The following is a 20,365-nucleotide window of genomic DNA, read 5'->3' on the forward strand; positions in this document are numbered from 1 at the left end:
GGACAATCTGGTAGACTCCTGCGGCACCTCCTGATAACTAAACAGGAGGTCCGACAGGTAAAGTTCCCAGCCCCCCCCTTCCCTCCGAAGTTACAAATGCCCGTAGCATGTGCTTCAGAGTGCCATTGAACGACTCGCACAGGCCGTTAGTCTGGGGATGGTAAGGGGCAGTACGGAGTTGTCGCACTCTGGACCAGTTAACTCATGAACAGTGTCCCTTGATCTGTTAGGATCTTACTAGGGAACCCTAGTCTGCTAAATACTCTTAGCAGCGCGTCTGCTACCTTTTCCGCAGTTATGGAGGACAGAGCTACAGCCTCTGGATACCGTGTAGTGTAGTCCACCAGGGTGAGGATGTATCTCTTCCCCGATCTACTGGGCACAGGCAGGAGGCCTACTATGTCCACAGCCATTCGTTGAAAGTTCTGTCAGGTGCTTCAGTGTTTGGTGTCTTCCCTAATGTCCTGCCATAGGGATTTCGTAGGCAAATGACATCAATTGTCTGCGAAAGCCCCATGGTACCACCAGTTGAACATGTTCCCAAACTGGTCTATCTCCAGCTGCCCTGAACTCTTCCCTGCGGCCCTCACTATTGTCTAAGTCAGGATACATTGCAGGTGGGTCTAGGTTGTGGTTACTTCAGTCAAAAGGGGGTCACTCTATTCCGCTATACTCACCGCTGAAGCTGGCATACTGCTAGGGGCAGGAGCATCACCACGCACCCCCACAAGATCAGGTTGGCAAGAGACAACATCCTCTGCGTTTCTAGGGGACGTAGTCTTTCCAGAGGCAAAGAGCTGGCTGTTTCCTGAAAGTATAGCAGATGTTGTCTTTTCCTCTGGGCTGGCTGAAGCTGTGGTTGCTGGTGATGGCTGTTGTCTAGCAGCTGTGGTCTTTTCCTCGGGGCTGGGTTGTGCCGGTGTAGATCCTGAAGACTGCAGTTTAGCAGCTTGGCTCGGAGTTGAGAAATGCGGTCACAATTCCACCCCCAACATCGTTGCCAAAGATCACATCAATTGGGAGGCCATCCAAAATGGCAACATCTCGCAACTCTCGACCACCTCCCCAGTCCAAAAACACCCTTGCTACATGCACTTCCTTCTCCAGTCCATCTGCCATGGTAAATTTAGCAGTGCGACCCTGCAATACTGCAGCAGGATCATTTAGATTGGGGCTCACTACACTTATTGCTGTCCCTGAGTCTCTCAGTCTTTCTTCCTGCAGGGGTACCATTTGGACCGGCTGCAGGTTCCTCCACATGTTTTTGGGGGGTCTTTTGGACACAGAGGTGACTCTCTGCTCAGTCACGCCACACTCCATTGGGCTGGCAGGGGTGGAAACAGTCTCTATTGGCTTCCTCTCCAACCTGGGTTCCGACGGTCTCTAATAACTTCCAGGGACAGGGCGGAGCGGTGGCTGGCGATTAGTACCCGAAGGGTAAGGTACTTGCTTTTGGGGGTGAGTAGAAGAGGGGTGTCCCCCTGATTATACACTCCTTTGGGGTTGGATCACTCATGACATGGTACTCCTCCCCCTGGACAGCCCACCAACCAGCTTCTTCAATTCGGTCTGTTTGCACTTAGCAGAGTGGAGGCAAATTTCCATGAGATTTTATGGAACACTTTTTTTTTTCGTCAATGAGAGATTGGAGAGTAGTAGGGATTCTTTTGGTTTTTATAATATGTAGTAAGGCTATAGTTCGTCACGTTGTTCTCCCTGGCCTGCCGTATTTGATTGAACGCTACTTGATCATAATAAATTATGGATGGTAGGACCTGATTAAGGCAATTAGCCAGAGTTTTGTAATATATTATAGCATATTTACTTAAAAAGAAAAGGACCTGTAGCTAGCACAGTTGTGTTTGTATTTTCCGTCTTTGTTTGACTAAATGTGGACCTCTAGCGTTTCCTGAAGTATCGCATAGAATACTGAACCACCATTTACCTACTATCATCATCATCATCATCATTTATTTATATAGCGCCACTAATTCCGCAGCGCTGTACAGAGAACTCATTCACATCAGTCCCTGCCCCATTGGGGCTTACAGTCTAAATTCCCTAATATAGACACACACTCACACACAGACAGAGAGGGAGACAGACAGACAGTGAGGGAGAGACTAGGGTCAATTTTGATAGCAGCCAATTAACCTAACAGTATGTTTTTGGAGTGTGGGAGGAAACCGGAGCACCCGGAGGAAACCCACGCAAACACAGGGAGAACATACAAACTCCACACAGATAAGGCCATGGTTGGGAATCGAACTCATGACCCCAGTGCTGTGAGGCAGAAGTGCTAACCACTAGGCCACTATCCAGTGAAGAATGCTGCCAAGTAAAACAGACCGAACTGAAGAAGCTGGTTGGTGGGCTGTCCAGGGGGAGGAGTACCAGGTCATGAGTGGTCCTCATTCTATGATAGAAGCTGGAGGTTAGAAAGTCTAGAGACGGGAGTGTCCTGCGCAAAGCTATGATCCCTTCAGCACAGGTAGGGTCTTGTTGACTGTGTCTTTAAAAACCATGCACCCTAGGATGCAGCCTGATCAGCATATTGGTTGATCAGGCTCTACACCTTCTGATTATTTTTAAGAGATTTAAAAATAAAAATAAAATGAGTGTGGCGCCGGCAACCCTAGCAGGCCACACATGCGTTTTGCATGCCTCCCCTGCAGGCAGAGAACTACATATCCCAGCATACAGTGGGGAGGAGGAGCTTGTAGAGGCAAGCATGGCACGGAGAGAACCTCTGTATGTCAGCCAGAGCGGAGACCTTAGGGAAGTTTGAGTGGATTGGAGGAGAGCAGGGAAGTAAGAGATAAAGCGTTACTGGATGTTTGCGCAGAGAGGAGCCATTTTGGGATCCAGAGGCTGGAAGCAATACTGATAATTAACCCATGGTTATTTCACCTTTGATGAGACTGGACTGAAACTTTCTTTATTAGTAAGATGGGGAGACCTGAAGAATATTGTGTTTTTGTCCTTTTGCTGGACTGAGATATAATAACAAGTGTGAAGTACAGGGACAGTCAGCTAGGGGAAAGAGATGGAGTTATATTGGTGAGGAGCTGCATACATTTTTTAATTTATTATCTACTGCATGTGAAAAGGCCCATCATGTATACGCATGGTGAGGAATCTGTGTTATCAAAGTGACTACATGGTCGTGTACAGGGGAGAGCGGATGTAACAAAAGTGTAAAGTATGTTTATGGCGGAGAAAAGACAGCCTAAGGTAACCAAGTGTTGTCTGAGGAGAGTGATATAACGAGGAGCCCAAGGGCTTTGTTCTAACTGCTTGCTAAACACCTCATCTAACTAAGAAAGGGAAGGAGCAAATTTTGTTGACAACTCCTCCTGGCATAAACTGCATAATTACCTATACTTGTCTGACTTCCAAATGTATTTCCTTGTTATGTATTTATAAAGTTAAAGTAGCTGTGATATAATTGTGTGTGTAATTCTGGTATTTGTTATCCTTGCTAAATAGATGTTGTGGAACAGTGTTAGAGGGTAAGGAGGTGCCTCTTACAGTTACATTTTTGATACAACATTTACAAAATTCCTTTAGAAGCATGTGTCCATTAATAAATATGCTGGTGTTGCTTCTAAAGACCAACCTGGTTTGATAATATTTCCTTTGTGATTGCCTTGGGTTCACTGTGTAGCGGGTGGAGGGTTCCTTGGTCTCTCTGGTGTTGCTAACTCCAGGATACGACCCAACGAAGAGCCCACAGTACTTAGACCAAGGTGGAGTCACTGCGCGAAACTGAATACAAAGTAAAGAGTCCATTTGCAGACAGGACTAGTACACACATCCTAGCTTATTAAAGTAGGTGTAATAAGGGCAACATACATTGTTTTCAATCACTGATTTCAGTGAGATTTATAAGACCACTATATGTTTGTTTCTTTGCCTGTTTCGTTTAAAGAGCAGATTTAACTGTATTTTTTTGCATTCTTTTTATACATTAAGAATGTTTGTACATGAGGATAGACTTGCCTTTCAGATTTTAATTTCCACCTTTTGTCTGTTACGCCCACACACCTCACTGTGAAGTATTTAGCTTGGGGCTGTTCTAAATCAATTAAATGTTAGCACAAAGAATATGCTAAAAACAATGTTATTGTTAAGTGAAATGAACAGCAATTCCCTTTGGCTAAAACGTTTCCTGTGTGTGAATATAATTACTGCAAAAAGTAATAATGGATATGAAAATAGAAACATAAATGCTACATAATGTAAATCTCCCAAGAGCAAGCAACTAAAAGCCACAGTTACTCACCAGCTGTTTGTTGACACTGCGTCTCCTCATCCACTTCCAGAATTGTTAAGTAAATTCTGTTTACCCACCACCACACCCATGTCTTAAATGGTCAACCACTGTCTGTCCACCCACCCATTCACTCTGAACCTATCTTCCATTTGCTTTGTTTCATACCTGCTTTATAATCTATGTTTTCCATCATCTATCACCTACACTTAACCCATAACTCTCTATTTTCTTAAACAATCAAAATATGCGATGGTGTACCGAGTCTGCCACAAAGCACTCATGCACGTAATATACAATAAAAAGTAAATTTATTAAAACATTCTAAAAACCACAATAATGGTAAATACAGTGTGACCACATGTTAGATGATATCAGTGTCAAATAGAACATATAGCAAAGTAGGTGCACCTACACGATCTTCAAAAAAGGATAAAAAATTGCAGGTATATACCAGTCCAGCAACTTAATGCAACCACTTCTCATATCTTTGTTATGCGCTGTATATTATAGCATTCACAGAGACAAAGTTCCCAATATGGTGAAACTGCAGTTTGGAGCTATAGAACAGTGTATAAGAGGAGGAACACTACATAAGTAGTGACAGGACTCCAAATGGTGTGTCAAAGGTATATCAAAGTCTCTTACCAGATCCCTGGCATGATATCACAAGACCTGTACCTTGATAGTGTGTTCCGAATCCTGAATTGAATAAACCTCCTTTCGTTAGTAACTGTGGAAATTGATCAAAGCTCCGATTGCTGCTTCTATCCATACCACACTGTCGGCAAACAGTAGCGCATGGGATCGCGCACATCTGACGTCATAGAGGTCTATTTTCTTAAACCTATTTATATTCTATATTTTATACCCCCCCCCCCTCCCGACTTCTATTTTAACAGGGTGATCATATTATGTCAGTACTCCACCTTTTGTTCTTCTAACTTCACCTCACTACTTGTCCCCTTGAAAATACATCATTCCTGCTTCATAATTTCAAAGTAAAACACATATTCAGCATCCATGGCTAATTCAAGTATGTATTTGGTCTTATTTTTCCCAGTGATTGATTTGGTAGTTTTTAAATAGAGAAGCCACAAGCTATGAATAGTACATTCCTTAGTGGGTTGGGGGGGGGGGGGGGGTTCCCATTAAGCTTAATAGAAAACTGTTGGGTTTTTTTTTGTCTTGTTTTTCTTATCCCCAGTGGCAGTGAGTATTGACCAAGCCACAGACAAACATCAGACAAATTTTGGCTTTGCTCACTACAGTCATGCAGAATTACTATAGTACATGGCAACAGGGAAGGTCTTCTAGCAAAAATGTTACTCAGTGTATTATACATAGCATCTCTCATGGTCCATTTAATAACAAAAACTATTTTCTATCTGTTATGGTAGAAGGATATACCCATTTTACAATAAAAGTGAATATTTTACATATATACTTTTGGTTTACATTGGAGCACCAACATTTGGGAAACATTTGGCCAAACCCAAGGTATAACTATGCCCACAGTATTGGGCATCATAACACAAGACTCCCCCCCACAAACATTTGGACTACAGGGAATATGGCAATGACCACTGTGATTAGTTACAGCTCAAAATTTGCACTTCCTGCTGTTTTCCTAGAAAAGTGCAAACTTGGATCTAAACAGTGAGCAAGGGTTGCTTTCTTGTCTGAGTTCAGTGTACTGTCCTCCATTCACAAGGTGAACATGTGATACAGGCCCAAACCATGTGGATGCCATGTTTGTATTGATTACTGAAACAGAAATGTAGTACTGCAATTATACACATACTGTAAATAACAAGTGCTCTCAAAGTTTTAAGTATTTTCTACTCCATTTTAACCCTAAACAAGACTTGGGGCTAGATTTACTAAGCTGCGGGTTTGAAAAAGTGGGGATATTGCCTATAGCAACCAATCAGATTCTAGCTTTCATTTATTTAGCACCTTCTACAAAATGATAGCTAGAATTTGATTGGTTGCTATAGGCAACATCCCCACTTTTTCAATCCCGCAGTTTAGTAAATCTAGCCCTTGATCTCATGGAAAGCACCGAAAAGCCCGACCAAGTCAAAGAAGCACATTATCTATCAGGAGAACAGATATATTCCACAGTGCCACTTCCTATTTGGAATAGATGAAAGGAGTGTCAAGCGTTGCAGGTAATAATCCAGCATAAGCTGTACAGCTAAAACAGGCATTTTTCTCCTACATTAATCAGAAATGGTTTTGTGGTATGACTAATCTCTTGGCATTGCACATTGCAATTAAAGTGGCAAAATTTGGCTGATTTTGTCTTGTTGCTGTAACATCCGAGAACAGACTGTTGCTGCTACAAATATAGCAGCTTAACATAGCAACCGAACACAAAAAAATGAGCAATTACTCCACCTCCTCCCTCTATACAAACACACACACACACACATTTAAAAACGTTAATTTTTTTTTATTGAGGTTTGTATGCATGTGATTGGTAATACATACTAGTGGATGCATTGCACAGATCTGTGACAACTGAAGGGTTATGACTGTGATGCTCAGTGCTCCTATATACTTGTAAAAGAAAAACTGGGACTCCACTGTGACAAATAAGGTTTCTAAATTCTCTTCATCCCTTGCTTCTATGTTTGCCAGAGAATCTGTTAAAGGATCCCAAGTTTCCATTTCTGTGAATTATGAGTTCTGGGAAAATAATTGTTCCTTGTTTGCAGATTTCTATGTGGGAAAATATGGACACATTGGTCGTGATAAAAGTTTTCTATTTGACCCATATTGGACTATACACCCATATATTGAGATGGGGAGGGGCTACTGTTTCACGTGGAGGACTTATCAATGTATTTACTTTGTTGCCTTGCATATTAAAATAACCACAATATAGAAGTTAAGTGTAATTGAACATTACATTGTAAGTTTGCTCTGATTCAACTCCTCCTTAGTACTTTGTAGATGTTGAGCTACAGACTAGTTCCCTTCATGTGTAGCTTTAACCTATCTAATAATAATGTAGAAATAAGGCATGTTACACCGTTCTGCACAAGATCTACGTCTCTCCTCCACTCTCATCACATCCTCCCATTCTCGGTTACAGGATTTTTTGCGGGCTGCACCTACTTTGTGGAATTCCCTCCCACGCACAGTAAGACTTTCCTCTAGTCTTCAAACCTTCAAGCGTTCACTGAAAACCCACCTCTTCAGACAATGTTATGATATTCCTCAACCACCATCTTAATTTCCCTAGATTATCCTATTACCATCCTCTACACTGCTAATGCAAGACAACAACCTTCTGACCAACATTGCAACACACATAGCCCACTCAGTACTTTTACCTTTGCAGTCTGGCTGGTCCATTGTGCAATATGATGTAGCACATGCCCTTGTGTTTCTAACTCCCATTGTCCTATAGATTGTAAGCTTTCGAGCAGGGTTCTCTTACCTCTCTGTCTTTATGTATTACCCAGTATTGTCTTATTAATGTTTGTTCCCAATTGTAAAGCGCTACGGAATTTGCTGGCGCTATATAAATAAATGTTGATGATGATTCTTGGCCAACAGGAGGGCTAAATACCTTTTTCTATCTTTTTTTTTACACTGTACACAGTATTGTTATAGTGGATTTATGTATGCTGTTGTGTGGAGTAAATATTGTGCCACGTCACAATTTCTGTACCTAGGTTTGCTATAGGAGTATAGTCTGGAACCTATTTACGTGTGTGTGTGTGTGTGTGTGTGTGTGTGTGTGTATAAACATATTTATATGATTGGGAGGTACTATGGTGTATGTCATAGAGAAAATAGTTTCCTCTAAAAAAAAAAGTTGTTTTTCTTTCCTTTTCTGAAAAAATAAATAAAAAAAGTGTACACCTTCTCCCAATAATCCCAGGGTGTGGTTGCTACATTCTGCTTCTATTGCTAGACAGGTGGCAAGTAATAGGGGTAAATCATTACCTTGTTATATGTCGGACAAGGGAAAAGCTTCCCAGTGGATATATGGATGCTATTGTTTCGGAGTAAACTCTGTGCCACATGAACACATTTTGTACCTAGGTTTGGTAAAATACAGAGTATACGCTGGGTCATATGTGCATGGGTGTGTGTGTATGTGTATAGATATAGATAATGTTTTTGTAAGGTACTGTGGGGTAATTCACAGATAAAACAGTATCCTCTAGAAAGTTTTTTTTCTTTCTTTCCTTTTAGGGGGAAAGTATTACCTATAACAATGTCAAACAAGGGTAAGAAACCCCGGACTAAATATTAAACCTGCTCCAAATGTAAAGTAAAGCTTCCTAGTGGACAGTCAGACACAGGGGCGGTTTGTGCGGACTGTGATGCGGGAGCCAGGGATGAACAGGCCCAGGGTTCTGCTCCACAGCAGTTGCAGGAACAGGCATGGGCAGTCATACTGGCACAGTTGGTATCTGCACTGACTCGGATGCTTGCCCGTCAGGTGGAGATCCCAGCATTCGCTGGGGTACTCCCCTCTGCTCTGGCCCTTTAGTCCCATCTGCTGCACCATTGGCACCAGCAGCATGGTTGAATGTGAACCTGAGCCTTGTTGTTCAGGCATCCACCTCCTCTTTCAAAGCCCCTCTGAGGGAGAGCCTGCGTGGTCCACGTCCTTAGTTAAAGACCTGGACCGGTTAAATCGGTTTCTGGACACTCCCAGAACTCAAGCACGATGCTGCAAGCGTCATAGGTTTACTCATCCTCTTCTCGCACTTTCTGATTCAGAAGAGTCTTCGGTGGAGGAAAGTGAGCTTACTGAGGTTTCGGATCTCCCCCCTGGTAGGTGATATGGCTGAACCCTCAGGGAGTCAGGGCATTGAGAATCTGGTAGTGGCAGTTCACCAGACATTGAATCTATTGGATCTAGAGTAATCTCGGTCAGACTTAGGCCTCTTTAAGTGCAGGAAACGTCATGTTGTCTATTTTCCTGCATCAGTGGAACTTACAGAGATAGTTGAGTGAGCTTGAAAACAGCCAGATCGTAAATTTGTTATACCACACAGATTTTCAGTCCTTTATCCCCTGCAGGTGTTAGAAACAGCTCAGAATTCTTGGCGCACCATGAAAGTTTACAGTCTTCAGATACAAATCCCCTGGGGGAGGCCCTAGTCTCGCTACTTCCTGTAGGGCCCCTTGAGCAGGCAGAGGGACTTTCCATCCCTCACAGAGCCCCAGAATACACACATACACAGTGCAAAAGTTTTAGGTGGGCGTGGAAAAAGTGTTGTAATGTAGGATTGCTTTCAAAAATAGCAGTGTGAATAGTCTATTTTCATCTGTTAACAAAATGCAAAGTGAATGAACAGAGAGAAATCCTAAATCAAATCAATGTTTGGTGTGACCACCCTTTGCCTTCAAAAATTTGGAGAACCACAGATCTTCTGTGGATGTAGGCTTGCTCATATCCTTCTGTCTCTTCATGTAATCCCAGACAGACTCGAATATTGAGGTCAGGGCTCTGTGGGGGCCATATCATCACTTCCAGGACTCCTTGTTCTTCTTTATACTGCAGATAGTTCTTAATGACCTTTGGCTGTATGTTTGGGGTCCTTTTCATACTGCAGAATAAATTTGGAGCAAATCAGAAGCCTCCCTGATGGTATTGCATGATGGATAAGTACCTTTCTGTATTTCTCAGCATTGAGGACACCATTAATCCTGGCCAAATCCCCAAGACCATTTGCTGAAATGCAGCCCCAAACTTGCAAGGAACCTCCAACATGCTTCACTGTTTTTAAACAATTGCCCTTTGGAACCAGTCTTGCAAGTTTTTTTTTTTTTTAGTTTATAGAGAAATAAAAAAATATCCATCTATTTTTAAGAAGACAATGTATGCACCATACTGTTTGATTTGATCAATATTACAATAGTCCATGCAATTCCCAAAATTATATACTTTTTGCACATTTTCATCTAATTAAGGAAAATGCTAAACTCCCCCTCCTCTGCCCTCTCTCAAGCTGTCCCCCTCCTCTCTCACGCTGTCCCACTCCTCTGCCCTCTCACGCTGTCCCCCTCCATCAACATAATCTATTTAAAGCATTTTCAAGCATTTATCTCAGGAAAATGCAATGCTTGCTTGTGGGAAACCCAAAAACTTTGCCAGTGGAAACATTACTTTGCTCTTACAACTTTCATAAATATAGTACCCTAAAATAAATTAAATCATACTAAAGAGAAATCATGCAATGGCATGAGAAGGGATTATTTTAGTGCAATACACATTTTTTATTTGATTAGATCCTGTCTACATGGATTATGTTTGCTTCAAATGTGATTACATTTTTTATTTTTTATTTTTTTCTGTATATTCTATTTTAAGCTTCACCATATGCAAATTATTAAACATCTGGTCAAAATAAAATTTGTCTTTAATAAATAGAATTGTAATATGTTTGCCTGCAGGGTACATAATAGACATGTATGTAATGTTGTGTTGAGCTGCAAATTTATGTTGTCTCTCTGACAACTACAATTGTATGGAGTTAGGGCGTTGGACTGCATCAATAAAAATGTTTGTTGATGGTTAAGATGTAATAAATCCATACTTGACTAGAAGTTGTACTGTGCAAGTTCCCATAAGTACTGAACAAAGAACCAATTCTCAAGATTACATACATATGTTGTGTATGTAACAACATGTTTATGATAACTGTCTACTGTAGGAAGGCATGTAGAGGTAGCACATTAATGCCTACTTTTCCAGAATGTCTGATAAACTCCTTAACTAGGGAGGTACTTTTTTTGACTCCTGAGTAAGCAGGCACATTTTCCTGCGTGTGCTTACCTGCTACAAATCATGTCATCTTGTCCCTCCCACCTCAGTGGACCCAGAGTTGCAATGGCTTGATGATGATATGAATTGTGGTATCAGGCCCCTGCCACTCAGTGTTTATTTACTAAGGTGTGTGGGGATGGATTATGTGGTTGCCAACTGGGACAGAGAACTGTCCAATTTGTATTTTGCTGTAAATCTCTAGGATTGCATGAATGTAAGATGCCAGTAATCATGGAAAAGTCTCCCCACCGCCTATGTTTTCTACTTTTGCTGTGAGGACCACAAAATGAAAAGCTATTTATTACAATATGCTATAAAAAGTATTGCCCTCCCCTCCTCCCACAACAATTTAAAAAAAATCCCTTGGATAGACTAAAAAACCCAAATTTATTCTTGGTGAAATTCACACAATGCATGTAACTGGAACATTGGTATGCTACAAGGGGAGAGAATGATGCGGTTGATAAGTGTTCAAGCACCGCAGACTTCATATGTTTTATTGTGAATTGTTTTTCAAGTATGTCCTTGGTTATTCAACATAGATAAAATATTACACGCAAAAGAAACTGTGTGCAATTAATCAATTTAATGAAATGTCTCTTTAAACCATAAATATTTATTTAAGTTCCAATTTGTAAAAATCCTTTTTGTCCAACCAGATGAATGCTTCTATTTTCTTCAGTAAAAGGATTGGAATCCCTTTATCTTCCCCTTTCGTACCCTATCGCCACGGAACCATCAACAATCTAAAATTCTATAAAGTCACGGGGCGCTTGTGTAAAATAACTTAATTTTAAAAACAGATATTGCACGTACCAAAAGTACAGTATATGCAAGCATATATCAATACAAGGTTACTCTGAAGTTTTGATGTTAAATCAAAATCCTGCTCCTGGCATGCAGTGGACTGTACGAGGTGAATCTCAGAGTGTTGCAGACTAAACTCTCAACGCGTTTCATAATCAACTTCATCAGGAGGGGTTAGCTATTTCACTAAAAGCACACACATTTGTAGGGGTCTCACAATTCAACGTATCCGGTGTATTAAGGTTGTTAATCGGCATCCAATCTTTCAAACAACAATTCCCACAAGTGTAAAATCGTATATAAATGAAATCCATACATGTTGTATCAATTTACATAGATATAGAAAAATATGCATATAAAAATATAGAGCAGTTGAAATAAGTATTGAACACATCAACATTTTTCTCAGTAAATATATATTTAATGTGGCTATTGTAATGAAATTTACACCAAATGTCAGCAACAACCCTTGCAATTGACACAAAGAAATCAAACCATAGATGTCCATAATTTAAGTTTTGTGTAATAATGTGAAATGATACAGGGAAAAAGTATTGAACACATGAAGAAAGGATGGTACAAAAAGGCATGGAAAGCCAAGACACCAGCTGAAATCCATCAGTAATTGGAAAGCAAACCTGCCAGCTGGTTCAGCCACAACTGATGGCCTAAAGGTGTCTCATTACGAAGGTGTCACACAAGAAAACGAGAGAGAGCTCTTTGCTTTTGCCCATCATAAGACCTTCGCTACCTTATTGTTGCAAAACATACTGATGGCATTGGTTACAGGAGGATCTCTAAACTGCTGAATGTTTCAGTGAGCACTGTTGGGACCATAACCCGGAAGTGGAAAGAACATCATTTCACCATAAACCGGCCACGACCAGGTGCACCTTGCAAGATTTCTGACAGAAGTGAAAAAAATCAGAAGAGTTGTCCAAGAACCAAGGACCACTTGTGGAGAGCTTCAGAAAGACCTGGAATTAGCACGTACAATTGTTTTCAAGAAAACAATAAGATTTGAAGACTATTTGCGTTGAAGAATGGAGCAAAATCGCACCTGAGCAATGCATGCGACTAGAATCTTCATACAGGAGGCGTCTTGAAGCTGTCATTACCAAAAAAGACTTTTGTATAAAGTATAAAATACATTTCAGAAAGCATGTTCAATACTTTTTTTTACCTGTGTTATTTCACATTATAACACAAAACTTAATTTATGGACATCTATGGTTTGATTTCATTGCAAGTGTAAATGGTGTAAATTTCATTACAATAGCCACATAAAAAATATAGTTACTGAGAAAAATGTTGATGTGTTCAATACTTATTTCATCTGCTGTATGTAATACAAAAAAGAAAAAAGTATAAGTATTTCAATAAATATAAAGCAATGAATGCATTACAGATCTCATGCATAATTAAACAAGTGTTCTCAATAAATAGTTTAGAACAAACATGTATATTAATTACATTGATTTACCATTACGTTTACTATGGTAATAATGCACATTATTACTGTCAGTACGGTAATTTCAATGCTGACTTTTGCTTGCAGCTCTGAGAGCCGCAAGCAGCAATCCGTGTTAAAATTGGCATACTATCGGTAATGGTGTGTGGTGAATTCCCCCCATTAATGTCGGAGCCACACTTATGAATGAATCTTGCATCATAATCACACATTTTACTAACTTTATAATTTCATCGGCAACTGTTATATCAAAATTATATTGTTTAATCACATCATACCGTAGTTCTCTGAAACACACACCAAATTACAAAAACCCTGCCATTTTTCTTAACAAAACCACTCATCACACAGTTAAAACAATATTAAGAAACAATGTCCGCATTGAAATTTGGCTACAAGCCAATTTGAGGAACAATCAAACATACTTTAGAAACGTTTTCTGGAACGGGGTTATCCTGAAGCAGTGCATTCCAAACCTTCTCTGTTCGAGACACCCTTAAGGTCGGCATATTTTTTTCAAGGCACCCTTAAGCCAAAATAATTGTTAACTAGTCACCCGACCTTGATTACCACTGGCCCTGGCACCCCTGTGAGACCACCGCAGTACCTAGTTTGGGAACCAATGTCCTGAAGGATTGCTGTCCACTAGTCTTAATAAAGTAAGGGCATTGGATAGACTGGAATTGTTGAAATCCAAAAAGACAATTTTAGTAGCGAAGAAGCATACAAGTGTCCTTTTTATTACCACCTTTGATATAGCAGGAACGAATATTATTAAAATTTTGGAAGAATATTTGTTGTGGTGAAATGAGGTGTTAATATCATCCTAACCAGCTTGTCCCTTCTTTCTCACAAAATGTGGATTTTAGCATGTAGTTTTTATAGCCCTTGCTTTTGTTCCCCAGCTCAACAGAATATCACTGCAGTGTCTAATTACATGTGGCTAAGTGAACATTGTAGCTCATTGTAAATATGTATATTGTTTATTGAATCTTGTTGATATTGCATGGAAGCTGTTAGTGTTGGCTAACCTGCGAAACTCCAGGTGTTGTGAAACTACAAGTTTCGATATCTGGTTGGTGGAGAATGCAAAAGATTGAGTGCTTCCTTCACATTGTGGGGGAAACTGCTTCCGTTTCTTATCAAGAAATTCGGAATAAATGCCATCCACCCACTTCAACACATTTATAATACATACAAATTCGGAATTTTATACAATCACAAGCCCGATCTACTCCGCTTCGCATAATCTCCTCATTCCAACGAAATTGTATATACTCTGCAGGATGCAGAGGTAATATTTCAATTATGTACCGCATGCTCACAGCTTCAACCGACCAAACACTCGAGCCTCATGAAGAGACTTGGCAATGTGACCTGGGGGTTTCATTGGACAGTGAGGATTGGTCCATCTTCCAAGCGAGAACAGCTAAGGTTTCCATCAATTCGGGCATACAGGAAAATTGTTATAAAATGTATTCACGTTGGTACATGGTTCAAGAAAAGATTCACCGTATGTATCCATCAGTATCAGACTGATGCTGGTGCCTTTGCGGTGCCAAAGGAACTATTTTGCACATTTGGTGGGAATGCCCTGTCATTCAAACCTTCTGGCATCTTGCTCTGGCCATAGTACGCAAGGTAACTGGCATGATTCGCCAAGGTACATGCCCAGATATTACTTAATCAACCCATCCCAGATATAAGTAAGGCCGACAACTTTATAATTGCACGCTTTTATCAGGCATTCAAGTTACTTATTGCAAGACCATGGAAACAACCCACCGCACCCTCCAAGGCAGAACTGCTTAATCGTATTTGGTTTATCTCCTCTATGGAACATATTTCCGCTCCTCTGAACAACACCGTACCCAAATTTCAGGAAGTGGGGACACCATGGTTTAACTGGCATCATTCTCCTGTACTGGGAATTATTTGAGCGAAATACTCACCCTTTATCTCTTGCCACCATCGTCCTTTCCCTGGGCTACCAACCCCCCCTCTTCCCCTAAAAAAACCATAAACACACCGCTCCATCATAATTGTTTTCTCTAATTAATGTAAGTTTATTTAGGATCACTTTCTTTATATAGTGTATATTGTTATTGAGAAGATAAACACTTATATGGTAGTATTCACAAGGTCAGTGTGATCTGCTTGAAATATATTGAGGCTGCAATCAGTCCTCTGATTAAAACTGACCGTCTTGGGATGGATGTCCATAAGGCACTGGTAATTAAACATGGGCGGCTTGTAGCTGCGTCTCAATGCTGAGATTCTTGAGATTGTTTTAACTGTGTTATGAGTGGTCTTGTTTGGAGAAATGGCAGGGTTCTTGTTAAACAAGATATATGAAATTACATGTCTAGATTGGGAAAGATAGTCTATTGATTTCTGACAGCATAAACTCAATAAGTTTGTGAAGTTCCACAAAACTAATTTCTGTAGAGTGCACACAATTTGGCTATTGATGAATCCATATCCAAAGTGAATGTGAAAGAAAGGTCTTGCCACATTACCCTGAACTTTGTGACCGAAAGTACGTTCAAGTGTACATTGGTTCTATTATTATATGTCTTACTATCTAGACCAGTGTTGAGTAACACGCGGCCCACCGAGCCTTCACATGCGGACCCAAGCCCATTTATGCCTGGTCATTCCTTTTCCCTGCTTCATGTTCTTTCGACCCCCCTCCCCTACTTATTCTTTGCTTTATGCCAGACTGAACTTCCACCCCAGACCCAACTCTTATTAATTAAGAGGTTAAGCTCAGGTGGTCATAATAAGACTGAACTTTATCATGATTTATCATGATAAGGATATTTCAGGCAGGCCCTGTTATACACCCAGGCTACAAAGTTGTATATTTTTGGTTCCACTTGCTCATGTGAACAGAAATTTTCTAACATGGGGCACATTGAAATCAGTAAGTGCAAAATGTATGGAAGCCTCTCTGCAGAATTATGCTGGGACACGTTCAGCCTTACACCTAACTTTCAAAAGCTGATGGACAATCTCACACACCCAGAAGTCACATTGAATTGGCAGATTTGTTTATTGTAGCTTGTAAGCCAATCTTGTTATTACACTAGTTGTTGCCATTTTGTAATTTGTTAGTATTATGAATTGGAAGTTACAAGAAACGGGTACAATAAGTGAACTGTGATACCATAGAGTTTGGTTTTAATTTTTTGTGTTTAATTGCAGGTGTCTCAGGCGGCTGCGGAGCTCCAGCAGTATTGCATGCAGAATGCCTGTAAAGATGCTCTTCTGGTTGGAATGCCGGCTGGGAGTAATCCATACCGTGAGCCTAGGTCATGTGCACTCCTTTGAAGCTGCTATACAGGATCACTAACTAATGTAAGTATTACATGCCTGGTATTAAGTTGGTTCTGTTATCAGGAAGTGGTATGGTGTTTTTTTTTTTTTTTTAAAAAGTTGATCATTTTTTCAATAGATGTTTTTGAAATAGGAAAGGGACTGCATTATAGGGCACCCAATATGCTAAACAGCATATGGACTCAGTACTGTTGCCCTCATGATTGTCAGCTCTCCGTTCCAGTAGGAAGTACTATAAGGTATGGAGTACAGAAGGAAAGTTGGTGCTGGAAATACTTGGCTCTGCCTAATCAATTTTCATATTAATAATCAAACAAGCAGCAAAGGGTCTCTTCAGTACCACCCTGATAGTGCTGCCCACATAGGCTGCATTACAATGTACTCCATTACCTGGATGAGTAAGTAGGGAGAAAACCTATTTTAGGACAATTCATAAAAACAGTTGTCTTTTCAAATAAATAAATTAAATCCAATGGCCCCTCATGGTGACAGTTCCTCTTTGAACACTGAAAATCAGCTACTGTTTGTCAAATTAATTGCATTTTAATGCCCCATTCCAAGACCATGGAATTTTGTGTACATAATGTATAGCACTTGCTATGTTTCTCCTCCACTTATCAGGAATGTAAACTTTCCGCTTTCATGTTCTGCCCATCAACAATCCATTAGCGGTTTTTTTTTAAATACATATAACAAGTCCTGTAAAGCTTGTGGCTGTAATGATCATGCATTTTTAGCTTTTCCACATTTCAGCACTAAGGGGTAGATTTTATTAAACCTTCTAAAAATTAAAAGTGGAGATGTTGCCGATAGCAACCAGTCAGAATATAATTATTTTGTAGAATGTACTAAATAAATGAGAGCTTGAATCTGATTGGTTGCTACGGGCAACACTTCCAGTTTTCCTTTTTAGAATATTTTATAAATCTACCCCTAAGATTGTTACCTATCCCAAGTAAATAAAACTCAGACTTGCACTTCTAACAATTCCTAAATGTAAAATATGCTAACCCCCATTCCTTTGTGTGTTGTGTAGTTCACTTTTGAAAAGGAACTCTGATTGGTTTTCTTCCATCATGTAATTCACCTACATGTGGTTCCCAGAAATTATTTACAGTACATTCATTAACTTCATTTATATATCCTGTTAATTAAACTGAAATTTCAGCATATCAAAGTATATTTTCTATTGGCCAAATAAAACGACTTAAAGGTATTCAAACACAAACTGTTTTATATCGATTACCAATTCCGAAGTAGGGTTGAGCAATTGGCATACATAGGGCCTGATGTGTAGAGTAGGATGCAATTTACTCTTAAATCGTAAGTGTAAATTGCACCCCGCAATTTGCAAAGGGTTCCAAGTGTGGGACTTAGAATACTAAGCAAATTGCACAAACACACCTCTTTATCTGACTTATGGGCCAGTGTGCATGATACACTTTTGTGTATCAGATATAGCGGATAAATGAATAAATGTAATGCAAAAAAAATGGCGTGCCTCCAGTTTTCTATATCGCAAGATATACACAATCCCAAAAGTTTACTTACCTGGTGTCCAGAGTGAACAAGGTACAGCGGGCATCATTACATGTTCTACTGGTTCTTGCTCTTCTGCAAGCAGCCTGTTGCCTGAGTCCTCACTGCCTGAGTCGGTAGGAACAAGGTGGCAGACATCGTTAGATTTCTTCTTTTTAGAGAAGGAGAGCTAAAATATTTGGTATCGCTAGGCAATTTACTTTAACAGTTTTTTACTCTTTCACCTTCTGCACTTTCTGTTTTGTTTTTTCCTTTCCTTTCTTTCTCATTCTCCTTTTGGATATGGTTTATGCACACATATTTTTTTTCCAACTGCTTAAAATGTGCTTCTGTTTTTTATTTAGGTTTGTGTCACTTAAAGCTTGAAGATCTGGAATATATGCAGCCTGCCTTTCCTGTGTCATTCCAAGTGTGGCCAAATCCTCCTCAACCTTTAAAATATTTATTAGTCCTTTCCCACAGTTCACCATTCATTAGAAGTTGCTTTCCCACCTTTTTATAGCTTTCATTTTCTTTTCTATGTAAGGAGAAGTTTGCATTGTTTTCCTGTGTAAACTTGGCAATCTGACCAATACTTCAATACTTTACACAGTTTTACTTTCATTTCATCTGACGTTTTATTTGTTTGGGCTTAAGCGGTTTGTTTCTAAAATTAAGCATTTCTAACTTTTTTCTATTTAAAGTGAAAAACAAATATTTTTATGGACAGGTATAAATGTTTTATGAAAGAAGAAAAAATGTATAGGTATATACAGATCCATAATACCGAATATATATACTGTGTCCTCTGAAGTGTATAATTTTTATGACTTTGAAATAAATATAGGTATTTTATCTGGCGTTCTCAATTTCTTTTTCTAAATTGTATATGTATATCACAATAGTTAATAGTTTTTTTTTTATCATGAAAAACTCAAAGTGCTATAGATCTTTTAGTCTGTCTAATTCAATATAGACACTTTAAAGTGTATGACTTAGCTCATCAAAGTCTGTTTGTTATAGATTATAGCTCACATTTCCTTGTGGAAATATAATATTAAATAGGAGTTCAGGTTTCTTGATTTATTAGGTAGTGTGCTTAAACGTTTAAACTCAAACCTGGAGCTCCGTGTGTGCTCTACTGAGTAGTTAAAACAAAGATTCTTGTGTGCGGAGTGGCCTGCCACGTAATGTTGACCGTACTCCCACGATCCTCTTTGTATTAATGTTAATCTAATTGCTTATTGTGTTTTTAATATGTTATGTCTCCAAATTCATTTTCATTTTTTATTTTAAATAATAAGGTTGGGTTTGACTACAACAGCAATTAAAGGAAGAACATTGTAAACTACATAATGACAATGTATCACAAATTTATAATAGTGCAGTGGACTTCATAAAATATTAGGCCAGTGTTTTAGGCAAGGTAAGCTTATTTTAAAATGGCCATTTTAGTTCAGAAAATAACAAATGGTGTGCCATGCCAGGGATGCCTGCAGGTTTGGAGAATGAAGCCCGATCTACAACGAGAAGAAACAGAGGTGCAATGCATGCTGTGATGGTTCCTAACAAAGCCTGGGTGGACAGGAAATGATAAACCCTCACTGCTTGTCAGACCAGGAATAGGAGTCATTGGCGCACAAGCAGGGAATTGTTCTATGAAACTGCAAGTGTTCCTAGCACAAGTCTCCCACATTTCTGCTGGGTGGGAGGGGGGGGGGGGGTGTGTCCACTACAAATATATTTTTGAGCTTGCACTTTCCACTGAGCCACGGTCTCTGGTATTTAATTATCTTGGTTGGATTTTATACATACATTTTATAACTGGTTATATGCAAAATTAGTAGAAATTAGAAAGGCACCCAATGGTTTAGTATGTTGGCACAGGGTAAGTTACTGTATATGACAACAGTTAAATGCTGGGTACCAAATAAACAAATTAGATATTTGACATGAAACAAATAAAGGCTTATTTCACTAATTTACATATAAATCCTATACATTAATCACAGAGATTCTTCTTGCAAGATGGTGAAGGAAGTTTATCATAGAGGTCAGCATACCTGTCATTTTGAACCACAAGTAATATCACTAATGGATACATTACACAAAGCAGGACCCAGGACTGTACAATATTTGAAAGAAATCCCTAGGA

General features: G+C 39.6%; 1 protein-coding gene across 1 annotated transcript in view; it reads left to right on the plus strand.

The window, feature by feature from the left end:
- The window catches only part of GNG10 (G protein subunit gamma 10), a 32,302-nt gene extending 13,237 nt beyond the window's left edge, over positions 1 to 19,065 (plus strand). Inside the window, exons 2-3 of the mRNA XM_075210939.1 lie at positions 16,561 to 16,713; positions 18,576 to 19,065. Coding sequence (XP_075067040.1) covers positions 16,561 to 16,686 — 126 coding nt within the window. The 3' untranslated portion in view covers positions 16,687 to 16,713; positions 18,576 to 19,065. The remainder of the gene's footprint in view (positions 1 to 16,560; positions 16,714 to 18,575) is intronic.
- Positions 19,066 to 20,365: the final 1,300 nt, after the last annotated feature.

Source organism: Mixophyes fleayi, chromosome 1 (assembly GCF_038048845.1).
Source record: "Mixophyes fleayi isolate aMixFle1 chromosome 1, aMixFle1.hap1, whole genome shotgun sequence".
Taxonomy (NCBI): Eukaryota; Metazoa; Chordata; class Amphibia; order Anura; family Limnodynastidae; genus Mixophyes; species Mixophyes fleayi.